The sequence below is a fragment of the Uloborus diversus genome, chromosome 10 (genome assembly GCF_026930045.1).
Source record: "Uloborus diversus isolate 005 chromosome 10, Udiv.v.3.1, whole genome shotgun sequence".
In the NCBI taxonomy this organism is placed as follows: Eukaryota; Metazoa; Arthropoda; class Arachnida; order Araneae; family Uloboridae; genus Uloborus; species Uloborus diversus.
This window is the reverse complement of record NC_072740.1, coordinates 102,064,355-102,078,335: the sequence shown is the minus strand read 5'-3', so window position 1 is coordinate 102,078,335 and position 13,981 is coordinate 102,064,355. Positions and strand designations below refer to the sequence as shown.

The window sequence follows — 13,981 nt, the reverse complement described above, 5'->3', positions numbered from 1 at the left end:
CTTCATATATTTCTGCTTTAGCCCTGGCTAATGGGCGGTAATTTACTGAATATTTAAAACTAGTTTTTTAGAGGGGAAAAAACAAAACAAATTCATACCATAAACACACACAATGAGTAAAATGAGTTATGTTTAATTTCAGTTTTTAAAAACTGCTTTGGAAAATAATGGCAGCAAGCTTAAAAATTTATTCAGAAATGGAAAAAAAGATTAAAACACTGTAACTAGATTAAATAAAGAGTATTTAATATAATTGGCACTTAGGATGCTTTCTCATTTTGAAATTTAGAGAGAAGCATAAAAATGTGTGCTTTAACAGGAATATTTTAATATGAAAATTAATTCTTATTTCATTAGTATGACCATTCATATCTATGATCACCACCTTTTTTCAAATATCAGGACAAGAAATAATTCAGTGTTAAGAATTTTATTAACAGTTGAGTATTTACACAAATGCTATGCATTATAAAACACAGTTTGTCAAAATGGCTGGAGTTTTAAAATGCAGTTCCAAAACAATTTTCTCTTTAGTATTAAAAAATACATGTGATAGTCAAATTTACAAAGAAAATTAGTTTTGACTTATGTTCAAAATTGCATCATCAGGACACATAAAATTCAATTTGTTGTTAAACTTTTGAATTTACAACAAGATAATAAATTAGATTAATATTACTGTAAAGTGTTATAAAAACATTTAAAACCATATTTTACAAAATATAAATTTTCTACTATAGTATTATTAAAAATTATATATATATTTCATTATTTAAACACACATAACTTTTGTGATTGAGAGACATAAAAAATGTTGATATTTTGGAAAAGAAATTTTTAACATTTGGTGTATCACATTCACTGAATTTTGAAGTTTACAAAAATCACATCAAGTATTTTGGGATAAAAACACATAAATTGTATCAAAATACTCTCTTATTCCTTTAATTTAGCTTGGGAAATTTTTAGGATTTCTTCTTTCATGATTTTTTTTTAAACTAACTAATTGTGTGAACCATATGCACTTTTTAAGGCAAACTACAAGAACTTAAAGAAAGAGAAAAAATTCTTTTAGTCAAAATTTTTGTACTGTAATCATGAGAATTTTTATATTTAATCCTTTTTTTTAATAAAATTTAATGCATCTATACATTACGAATGCCAAAAATCGAAATATGTTTTCAAAACATGAACTTATACATGCTTCATCTGAGTATGTTCACAAAGATTAACATGATCCAGTATTAACTTTTCAGCATTTAAATAAAGGATTGTTACTTTTTTCCATCTGGAAGAAGAGTAAGTGTTGTCATAAACATGCAATTCTAAATGATTCCCCCCCCCCCATCATTTATAAAGATAATTCATGGTTCATTGCTAAAAATAACTTTATGTACATCATGAAAGACATCTAAGTTTATTATACATTTAAAACAAACAATAACCTTAACAAACATGTTTTGCTATTTAGTGAAGATTGTAATATATAAAATATTTTTATTTTTTTACAAAGTTTATAAGTCTGAGAATATAATTACATGTTTAAAAATCATGTTTAAGAGTATAGTCATTTTATAGAAAGTACTGTAAAAAAATATATGTTGTTTTATTCAAGGATCAGAATGTTTCACTAAAGAGAATGCATTCATGGGAATTTAAAATCAACTTTGAATTGAAGTTAAAACACCAGAATAATTGAATTATTAGAACTTTTTAACTTAAAACATTAACTGTTTCTTACTCTGGGGGACTCATACCAGCAGCAAAACACGCATTATTGTAGGCGTAGTCCTGATTTGAGCAAATGGTGAATTGCTGTCTTTGTAAATGAATAGGTAAATTTACAGCCATAACTTGTTTGATGAATTTTGGATAGTTCTCCTTTAAGTAATTTATATTCATTCAAAGAAGAATTTATCAGTAAAACATAACTTTTTAATTCTTATTTTGACAAAGACATGCTGTGGCACAGGGCTAAATTTATAAAAATTTGAAAATGAACAAAATGAATTAAAAAAACTAACAAGGACATATTGCACTGACACAAAGGAATACATTCTAGATCATTTCATTTTAGTCATTCATAACATGCTTCAAAATAATAAAATATATGAACAAAAGTTTAGAAAGCTGACACTGTATGAATTGGTGCTAACATGCATAAAAACAGGCACTACACAACTTGCTCTCTCTCTCTCTCTCTCTCACACACACACACACACACACATACAAATAGACAAATTCAGGAATTTAAAATGAATATGTATGGATACAGAAGTTTAAATATCAGACATGATACTGTTATGTAATGTCAGAAGAATATATAACACACAACAGAAGTGACTGAAATGCTTACACATTTAGGCAGATTTTGGGCACATAAAGGATTATCATTAGATCTTTGGACAATAAAGGGAGCACCAAAGCAAGTGAACAAAATACTCACCTATATTTGTAAGAAATATGAGAGTTTAGAGTGCATAATTTTCATATATAATTAATTTCAACAAAAATATGCATTGGTAACAGACAATCTCACACACACACACAATTTCTTTCAAAACTCAGAATTAGGATGTTTTGAAATGAGCAATAAATTACGATTTTTGTAGCTGTTGTAACAAAAACAATCATCAGTCATAACTGACAGGCCAGACACGAAATTCTTAGTCCACTTTCTTGATACAAGAAAGTAATAATTCATGAGCATATTTTGTACACAAATAAAACACATATATGTATAGAAACCAACAAAGTATAAAACCTCATCCCTACAGTTATTTAATGTAACAACTCAATGATGGGAGATATTTTGAAATAATATGAAAAAGCATTTTAACAAACAAAAAACCAATGCCTTTTCCTTTGCATGAAGGAAATATACAGTACAAATTTTAGGTGCTGTAATTAAGCATGATATACTCAAAACAGCATTTAAAAAAATACTTTTGTTTTAAAAGTATTTCACAGATACAAAAGGAACTGCCATGAAGTCCATTACCCAACATATTTCATTATCCTGTTAATAATATCTTTTAACCTCATTTCATTATTATAATATGGCTGTAAACTGTAAAGCTTTTGAGAATTGTTCATTCGAAAAGTAATTATTTTCCAGCTTTCAAACAATTTTAAGGCATTTTTCAGTGCATCTAACCCAAGACATTCCTCTGAAAAGATAAAAAGCATTTATTTAGAAATGTAGAATGCAGCAGTAATTTAGAATTTAAATCTATAAGCTCAAACCTAACACTTCACTTTTAAAAAAAAAAGTAAAATAATATTCTTACCATAATAAATGTGTCCCTGCTGAAGTTTTTTGAGTCCAACTTTCTTTATTTCTTGCAAAAGCAAAGATTCTAAAATTACATAACAAAGTTGTAAGAATTATATTCAAGGCAAATCAATTCTCATGAAATATAACATGATATATCATAAAATGTAGTCTACCCATGGTATTAAAAGAGAAACAGTTGTTCAATTTCACGGCACTTTATGACAAAACCAATTAAGGATTCTAAAAAATCTTAAACACTGCAATTGACAAAACTTGAAACAAGTAAGAGAAAATACTTATTAGTATTGATTAGCTTTAATAATGTGAATTGCTTTAAGTATTAAAATACCTTAAATAATTAACATGGAGAAAAAAAAATAATAAAAATATTAATTAATAAATGACCCGCAACACATGTTGCAGTATACCAGTGTAAGTTTTGAAAAATTTGCTATTCAAATTTTGTAAAAAACTGAATGTCAAAAATCTGGCATATGAGGAACTTGCCACACATAAATAGCATTTTGATGCAAAGTACTACTTGTTTTTCTCTAATTCAAAATAAAAATAAACTGTCATCAACATTTAAAGAGGTTCAAGTTCTATTCTTTCATTTTCAAAGATTTTTCTTTCAGTCAAGAATAAACAAATTGTTATATAGTACAATGAAATTTAAGTCTTTTTGATCACTACTCAGTAGTGTGATAGGTTGATTTGCAGGTCCATCATTCAAAGGGTTCAATTGCTCCCTCCTTTCCCGAGCTTAGAAAACATATTTTTACATATAATAAGGCATGGTGTTTGTTGTTTTCTGATAAAATAGGCATTGAGCATGCACTATTTGTCCACCCCTCCCCCCCCCCCAAAAAAAAATAATAAGTATGCTGATTTGACTACAAGAATTTAAAAATCTCCTAACTTTCTGTTTTATACACACCTTTTTAGAATTAATATGAATTTGAAACTTCTAAAAAGTATTTAAAAAGATTACAAACAAACCTTCAATTTCAACATCAATCAAATTCGGCAATGTACAAGTAGATATAAAATAGGACTCAAAGAATGGGGCCAAAATGCTACGAAGAAATTGTATCATTGTCTTATCCTCATTTTCAGAACTGACCTGGAAAATGAAATTCAAAATTTAATAAAAAATCTCATATGAGTAAGTTGTAAATTTTTTTTAAAAAATGAAGGTTTAGTCAAGTGTAATTTGACACTTGTTTCTTTATTAATTTCTATATACTGACATATGCAATACTGAAATTGAAACAACCTAAACTTTAATGCTTATGGGCCGTTCCACGAAAACAGGTAACTCGATGGTAAATTTCAACTCTTTATTCATGAAAAATTTTGGTGTTGATGAAAAGTTAAAATGTTAAGTTTAAAGTTTTGAGTAAGATATCAAAGTTTATTTTTACTGTATTGGCGATTCAGTTTAAAAAATAGATTGAAATTTTTAAAGTGAAGTTTATAGGTAAGTCTAAAGTTTACTGTTTTATCGTATCATTAAATGTTAAGATCCAAGATATTTCCTAATAACTAGACTAACACATACAAACACATCATTTTTGTGTCCTGCACGTGACACAAAAGATGAATATTTGTAGTTAAAATGAAAAGGAAAGTTATTTAATTTGTGTACAAGTTATTTCTAAAGCTAATTATTGTAGTACTCTAATGTTATGACAATTTTAGAACTTTAAATAAATTTTAGTTGGTTGGAGAAAATTCTGTGAACAAAACTGTCCTGCACTTGACGCGTTATACAAACAAGCGTAAAATTTACAACTATAACATATTCAATGAAACTTTTCAACACATAGTTAAAGATTCTAAAATACATTATTCTGGAGTACATACTAATTTTTATTTTACATATGTATGACTATTTTTATGCACTAATCAATCGTTGAAGAGGAACATATTTTTAATCCTGAAAGTGTTTAATTTCATTACAGAATAATCGAGTACTTTAATAATTATATTTGTTTTAGGAATAAATTATTTAAAACACACATACATGTAATGCCGCACGAATATAATAGTAACAAAATAGCACTTTTTATATTTTCTATGTAAGAACTTCTCGTCATTCCCAATTCTAAGATAGGCCTTAGAAATTACATAAGGTAGAATTTGCTGCATTTTGTACTCCTATAGTCATTAATATTTATGAGAAAGTTTTGCTTCCATGTTTCAGACTAAAATTAATTTAAAAAAAAATTAACTTGAATTTTGTCATCTTAAATTCAAATTATGTTTTTCGCAATTACGAGTGTGTGTGTGTATATGTAGGCGTGTGTGTTTGTATGTGGGAGGTATGTGTGTTTGTGTGTAGGGGGTATGTGTGTTTGTGTGTAGGGGGTATGTGTGTGTGTGTAGTCATATGTGTTTGTGTCTGTGTGCAGGCATGAGTGTATGGGTAGTTGTGTGTGTGTGTAGACATATGTGTTTGTGTCTGTGTGCAGGCATGAGTGTGTGGGTAGTTGTGTGTGTATGTGTAGGCGTATGTATGTGTGTAGGTGTATATATGTATATGTGTATAGGTGCGTGTATGTATGTGAGTAAGTGTAGGATAGTGACGAAACCTGGAGACGGTTTTCACTAGAGGTGCAGCATCGTGAGAAGCCAATCGACAGTGATGCTGCGGAGGGTGCTGGTGGGAAAATAAAATCATAGGAAGGCCAAAAACAGTCAAGAGAGAACAATAAGCAATCATGATTGCTCAAAAAAAAAAATTATTATTAAAATAAACTTACAAAAAGCTAATTGAAAGCAATAGAGATAAGAATAACTTTGAATAATTTTAATAATTAAAATATTTACAGGACACAAAAAGATTGAAACTTGAAGCACAGCAAGTAATTTTTAAGCTAAGCATGTGATTGATTTCGGCATAGTTCTAAACTACAAGATTTTACTTATATATGATATTATTTTGTTATTATATATGATATTAAGTAAAGAAAATTCCATTTAAATATCAGATCTACAAATATTGATGCAAATTATTGTAATTTTCATACAGATCAAAATTCTGTAGACCAAAAAATATGATCATGAGAAGTAATTTCTAGAAAAACAAGGGATTAATTCATTCAAAACCGCTTATCAAAGCAAAGCAATAAAGAATGAACAATTAATAATTATGAAGGTTTAATAAAATATTAACAATTCCTTCTGTCAACCAAACTTGCCGCTAATTTCAAGGTGCAAATTGAAGAGAAATCTTGTGAGATATAAATTTTGACTAATGCAGCAATCAATGAGGTAGGGGAGACCAAAATATCATCTACTCGCAGTAAAATACTGTAACAAATGATTCCAAAGTGAGGAGACTAGTCTGCAAAAATTTTGCGTCAAAATAAAAACATTAAGTTTTATATTTTTTCAAACCAGGGAAAAAAAAAGGATGAAAAACTCAGTTGAAAAGCGAGATTTTCCTGCCAAAATCAAGAGAATAGTGGGTGGAGCCATTCAGTATCAATCATTTTGTCTGCTTTCAGTTTCTTATCTGAATGTGAAAGCTTTCTTTTATCTGCTTGTCATGGACAGGTCCTTCCACATGGATATCAAAGGATATCAAATCCTGAAGATGAAAACAAGGAGAAAAAAGCTGTTAGAATGGGAAAGTCAGTTCTAAATCCCTTCAAACAAAATCATTTTGTTTGATTATTTCAATCCTCATGATTTGTGGTAAACGAAAAACTTAAGAGCGATGAAGTTACAGAATCAAAAATATGGAGTTTGTAAGGAGGAGATAAAAGCAAAATTCAGGAGTTTTAAGGGCCTTTTATCTACATATACAGTGAAGCCCCGTTTATAGGTTTGAGAAGGAACGGGGATATGAATGCAACTTAATTGCAGTTTTATTCTATACACAAAAAACAATTGATTTGAACATTATATTTTAAAAAAGTTAATAAAATAGGCAGAAATTAAAAACTATTTTTTTTTCTGGTTTACATGTCTTGTGAATCTAGGTTCATTACTGTTAATGGAAGTTCAGAACATTCCACTAAACACTTGTTGTTGAAAATAATTTTTGTTTGAGAGTGTATTTTTGAACACAACGTTCATTTATGTGGTTTTTCAAAGTAAGCTATATTCTAAATTTCAGAAAAATATTTACTAAGAAATTTGGACACTTTATATTATATATATATATATATATATATATATATATATATATATATATATATATATATATATATATATATATATATATATATATATATAAAATTTGCATATTTGCATATATACAGGGTTCATACACTTGTGGTTAAAAAAACATCCCTGACTTTGAGGTTTTCCAGGTTATTTTTTAGGAAAATCCAGGTTACTCGCTTCATTCAAAATTAAGTTTAAGTAACAATATTTTCGAAGTAGGGTCATTCCATGCGAAATGAGAAAATCAGCTGCGGCTGACATGTCACAGATTTCAATAAAAAATTTTATTTAGGTAAACCATGCACATCTATCGAGAAATGCAAAGTATGGAAGTTTAAAAACTGTTTGTTGCTTTGTTATTTAAATTAGAAGTTGATGCTTACGCTAAGCCTAAATTTTCAGAGTTCATTGCTGCCAGTTTGTGACTCAATAACTCCATAAGTTATAAACGTACACTTAAAAAAAATAATATATTTTCGCATTCTATAAACAAATCTCTCTTGGGATAAAGCAAAGTAAAATTTATTCGGATCTTTTTTTGAACCTGAGATATTAACAAATATAGAAATTTTGCCAATTTACTTCAAATTTCAAATCACTCTTCTAGCTCTTTTAATGAAAAAAAAAAAAAAACAGTAAAAATGATTCAGATCAAATAACTATCTATAATTATCTGCTCTAATTTAGTAATTGTTTATGAATTTCTTGATAAAAAAAATCGTACTTTAAAAAAATCGATAATTTCATTTTCCCCTCTATTTTAGATGTTTTTTTTGAAGATGAGGGAATGCTCTAAATTTACTAAAGTTTTTTTACGTAACAGATTGAAGTGTCTTTTACAAGCTACTAAATTTTAGTCATTGGAATCAGCGTATTTTTGTTACTAGATTAACTTGAACTAAGGCAAAATTTCATTAGTTAGTTCTTTTTATTGTAAGTTTACCAAAACTAACCATTTCTTTTGTGTTTCATTTTCTTAAAAGCATGTTTATGAAGTCCTTGCTAAAATGTACATTTTTTAAAAATCAAAATAAATGTTAGACATACTTGCTTTTGCATCATTGAGTCGTTTATCTAGTTTTTTGAATTCTCGTAATTTTACATAAGGGTCAATCCATACAGGTTCTATTTAGTATAAATTACTCATTCATGTTCAAATGTTTCTAAGTTATAAAATTAAAATAATTATTTTGAAAATTACAATATGTTTTTTGGTATAATGTATTATATAGGGCACAATATATGTAATTTAAGAAGGTGCAATGAAGTTTTCCCACTTTTTATTTGTTTTAGTGTGTGAATTGACTAGCAAAATTGCTTAATTTCAAAGACCTGTATCTTTTTTACAAACGAAATACAAAAAACAATATGTATAACATGTTTAGTACTTGAATGGAATATTCAATTGGCCAAGAAATTTTATTTTTAATTCCATCTCCTTTTTGTTTACAGGGTTCTAAAAATGTCATTTTTGTCATTTTTCTGATTTTTGAGGGGCTGTAATCTACAAAGGGTGCACAAACACACAGCAACAGTTACATATTCTTTTTAGCATGGTTCCAGTGATTAGTTTTTGCTGTAATTCATTTTGTGTTTCTGTCCCCTATACGAGCTATCCCCCTTTGAAATGAGTAAAATTTTTACATTTGACCCTAAACTTTAACCTGTTGCCGTTACTTTAACTATTAATTTATAGCTACGTAACTCAGCATATAAGACGATGTATCAATTTATGCACTTTAACATCAAAGCGTTAAATTAACTGTCATAAATGTAATTCAAATAGATTTTGGCCAAAATAAAAAGATCTAAAAGTTCTACTTTTGATGACCTCTAAAAAATCAAAGGTCCAGTTGAGAGAAAAAATAAAAGTGGTTTTAAACATTTTTCATATCCAGCTGCTTTTAGGGCTATAAGTTTCAAAAAAATTAAAAATGGTCAAGCACACCCATCCGTCGAAACTGTACGGATTTACCCATAAAATACAAAGAAAATACTATTTTTCTGAATTTTATTTTACGTTTGGAAATTAAAAACCAATTTCGAATTTCTTCAAGCAAATAGTAGAAACACAGCTCTATATTCTTGTAAAATTTTAAAGTTGTCTGAATTTTTCCACATTTGAGTTTTTGTGTCTATGTGAATAATTGATAATCCTTAAAAAACTACAATTAAGACAAAATAGTCCATTTTTAGCACATAGGCCTCTAAATCAATTAGAATAAAAAAAAGGTTCTGAGGATAAAATTTCGCAAACACACACAAATTTAAAAAAAAATAATTCTTTTAACTTGTTATGTTATCGTTATCTACATTTTAATGAAGCTCAAATGCAAGGAACAATTTTATTTATTTATGCAATGTATTATTATCTGTCAACTTTTGTTTTATCTAAGAAACTGCATGAGGGAAAAATTACCATAATAGCATAAGACTACGAGAAACTTACTTTGATTTGCTGGTGTAATTCTGATAGGTCACCATATTCAAAGAAATCATCCAACATTAAATCAGGAATGTCACTCACTGCTTCATCAAACTCAGATTTCTGAAACAAATTCTAACTAAAGAGGTGCACTTCAGAAAATAAGTAATTCTCAGAACATATGGACATTTACTAGGAGAAATAATAAAAAAACAACAACAAGCTTGAATTTGTCATACATTTCAATCAGATTTAATATGTATTTTGTACATAATAAAACTCATATATTGCTTCAAATTAAACTTTGTGGTGAATTTAGCTAATAAAAAAATGAAAAGTCAGATTTGTAAGCCTAAGAATATATTTGGATGAAGCGCAAACCACTAAATATCCTATCTAAAGGTCAATAAAAGAGCAAGCTTTTTGCTTCTACTTTCGTATTTTTTCATCACTACTTTTAAAACACTTTTTAACCTATTCCATATCTCAAGATTCTTATTAATATTTTAAACACTTGTTGGTTTCTTTAATTTTCCTAAAACTACAGAAGGAAATATTTATGACCCACCAATATCAATGCAAAACAAAACACAATGCTGCGAACTTCTGTTGGTGAGATAATTTTACTCTCTTTACCAGTTCATTGGCACTCAGCTTCAATGAGATGACAACTGCCTCCAGCTCAGTTACTCACTACTCCAGATTGGCGAGTTTACAACAAAAACAAAACTGCAGTCTTCGAATGTGATAACCGGGCTGTTGGTACATTGCATATAGTCAATCTTTCCATAACACTTTTGTTTCAAAACACTTTTCAGTTTTAGTGGTTAAGAAAAGTCAAAACAAAAAGCCTGTCCTTATGTAGGAATTTTTTTTATGATGTAAGGTTCAAGACAGTAAACAATTGTCTTTAAATAGAGAGTGTCCTAAAACCGAGAACCAACTGTTAGCAAAACAAGCTGTTATTAGAGCATTTTAAATGCTGCAAAATATAAAATGAGGAGCAAATCTGATCACCTTAGAGCAACAGTAAGATAGCATAGTGTTATTTCTGGGATTATATATCTTACTGTTGCTCTGAGGCAACAGTATGATGGCTTTGTGAACATGTTTCTCTTTTTGTCAAGGTAGAGTGTAAACAAGCTGATAAGTGTCAATGTACCCCCATCCAGAGGTCGAAATTAGCATCAGCTACTTAGGTGCCATTGGCAACCAATATTTTTTTCTTAGGTGCCGTTATGCTTTACTTGGTTGCAATTTGCAAATGCGTTCAATAACATGCTGAAATTTATACTAAACTATAATATGCATGCAAACAAGCTGATATATATGTACAATGCATTAAAATAATGCATTTTGAAATCACCTGCTAAGTTTATACAACTACCATAATTACTATTAACTTAATTTAGTGACATAAAACCAAAAAAAAAACAAATTCTAGATTTTAAAAGTATTAAAAATATTGACAAGATGCAAAAGGATTGCAATCTCGAACACGATACGCAATTTTCCACAAAGTTCAAGTTTAGTGTTGGAATGATTTCGAAAATAAATTTATTCATTAAAAAGAAAAACAAACGCAGAAAATAAGTTAATCTGAAGTGGCATGCGACTAACTGTCAAAAAATATTAATATATTTACAAGATGGAAAAGGATTGAAAGGTCGAAAGCAAAGAATACACTTCCCGCAAAGCACGTGCTCATTGTCCGCATGTTTTGAAAAAAATAATATATTATAAATTAAAATAAAAAAAGAAAATAAGCTAACCTAAAGGCAGCATATGTAAAAACAAATTCTAGATTTTAAAAGTATTAAAACATTGACAAGATGCAAAAGGATTGCAATCTCGAACACGATACGCAATGTTCCACTAAGTAAAAACAAGTTTACTGTTGGAATGATTTTGAAAAATTTTTATTCATTTAAAAGAAAAACAAACGCAGAAAATAAGTTAATCTGAGTGTCATGCGACTAATTGTCAAAATATTAATATATTTACTTACAAGATGCAAAAGGATTGAAAGGTCCAAAACGAGAATAAATTTCTCACAAAGCACGTGCTCATTGTCCGCATGTTTTGAAAAAAATAATATATTATAAATTAAAATAAAAAAGAAAATAAGCTAACCTAAAGGTAGCATATGTAAAAATAACTTCTAGATTTTAAAAGTATTAAAACATTGACAAGATGCAAAAGGATTGCAATCTCGAACACGATACACAATTTTCCACAAAGTAAAAGTTTAGTGTTGGAATGATTTCGAAAATAAATTTATTCATCAAAAAGAAAAACAAACGCAGAAAACAGGTTAATCTGAAGTGGCATGTGTCCAATTGCCAAATAATATTAATATATTTACAAGATTCAAAAGGATTGAAAGGTCAAAAGCGAAAATAAACTTCCCGCAAAGCACGTGTTATAATTGTATTATTGAAAAAATAATACGTTATAAATTAAAATAAAAAAGAAAAAAAGCTAACCTAATCGTAGCATATGTAAAAATAACTTCTATATTTTAAAAGTATCATAATATCGGCAAGATGCAAAACGATTGCAATATCAAACACCAGAACTATTATTCCGAGAAGAACGTGTTCAGTATTGAAAATTGCATTTATGATGTGTTTTGAAAAACAATTAAGCGCAATTTCATAAATATCATTAAAAATAATAATAAAAATAAAAAAAGCGAATGAACCGCCTGCACTAATCAACAAAAAAACTACTTATTGTTTCGAATCTTGCAGTAGGACAACCATCGATGAATCCAGTATCTTCTTTTTTTCCAAAATCTTTACAGACTTTACATACCATCAGGTCTTCACCCTTTCTTTCCAACCACGGAAACTGCTTTTGCCACTTGATGAAAGTTGCAGCGTTGACACTTTTCCATGTACATTTAGAAGTCGCATCTACTTCGTCATTATTTTTTTCTATTTCGACTCTATCGGCAATCCTTGGCTGTTTATTTCCGCCAGTATTTAGTGGCGTAAAATATGACTTTAAGTTACGTTTACTCATATTTTCAACAAATAAAAAATGATGGTAGCGATGATTAAAAAAAAAAAAAAGAAAGAAAAAAAGATGAGCGAAATCCTGTGCGAAAAAAAGGAATCCTCGTGCTCGCCGTGCGTTCGTGTTACGACGGGGGGTCGAACTTGAAACATGAAAAAGATCAGACTATCTGCTCAAACAACCCTGAGATGAGTCCGGTTTTGGAGGGGTGGGGCGATCGGGGGTAAACAACACTAAGGGAACAAAGGGGAGAAAAGATTACTCCAGAAAGAGGAGAAATGGAGGGGTGTGCTTGCAATGACACTGGCTGCTACAGTTCGCGGGCGAAGGTGGGGGGGGGGGAATTGTTCAAGCTTTTTCGACTGAAAGCGATACTTCCAGGAAATTTTCCGCGATCGCAACGCACGCAGATGTTTTTGGAGACAAATCTTCCAAAAGTGAAAGCTTAGTAGGGGGGGGGGGAGAGCTAGGCGTCACAGTGACGACTACGTTTCAAATCGCGGTCGTCAAAATGAAATTTACAGTTGCAAAATACGACTAACGACCGCTAATTTTGAGCACTGCCCCATTCTATACTAACCAAATTCTTTTCAATTCTCTTATCACAAATATCACTAAATCCTCTAAGACCAATGATGATAGGGCAGTTAAAAATAATAACTATGCAGTTAGGATCAAAATCAAGATGCATATTGTACAACCTTCTATTTGAATTATTTTGAGCCCTAAAGAAACCTGAAGCATGTTAGGCACGTAATCTGCCAGAAACATTCTAAAAGGACCATAATCTACAAGCCCAGGCAGAAAGTAGTTATAATTATTGATGTCGAAAATTTAGTTTTTTTTTTCTACATGATGAATGTCAGAAAAGAAAAAACACTCTTATATACATATAAAATTATTCTCATTCACAAACAAGTAAAATTTCCAAATGAAATTTCAAACTAAATTTAAGATAAACTTGATGCAAAATAGCTCACACAATGTTTTAAAAGTTTCTCCTGTAAAGCTGAAATAAATTATTTCTGAGGTTGAGTAAATTATAATTTTTAAACAGAAGAAAAATAAAACATTTTAGTGGC

The 13,981-nt window shown here is 29.2% G+C and overlaps 1 protein-coding gene across 1 annotated transcript in view; it reads right to left on the bottom strand.

The window, feature by feature from the left end:
* Window positions 1-227: 227 nt before the first annotated feature.
* LOC129231432 (glycerol-3-phosphate acyltransferase 1, mitochondrial-like) overlaps window positions 228-13,981 on the bottom strand; it is a 41,284-nt gene continuing 27,530 nt past the window's right edge. Inside the window, exons 17-20 of the mRNA XM_054865746.1 lie at window positions 9,903-10,001; window positions 4,277-4,400; window positions 3,291-3,359; window positions 228-3,170 (exon numbers count right to left, since the gene is read on the bottom strand). Coding sequence (XP_054721721.1) covers window positions 2,998-3,170; window positions 3,291-3,359; window positions 4,277-4,400; window positions 9,903-10,001 — 465 coding nt within the window. The 3' untranslated portion in view covers window positions 228-2,997. The remainder of the gene's footprint in view (window positions 3,171-3,290; window positions 3,360-4,276; window positions 4,401-9,902; window positions 10,002-13,981) is intronic.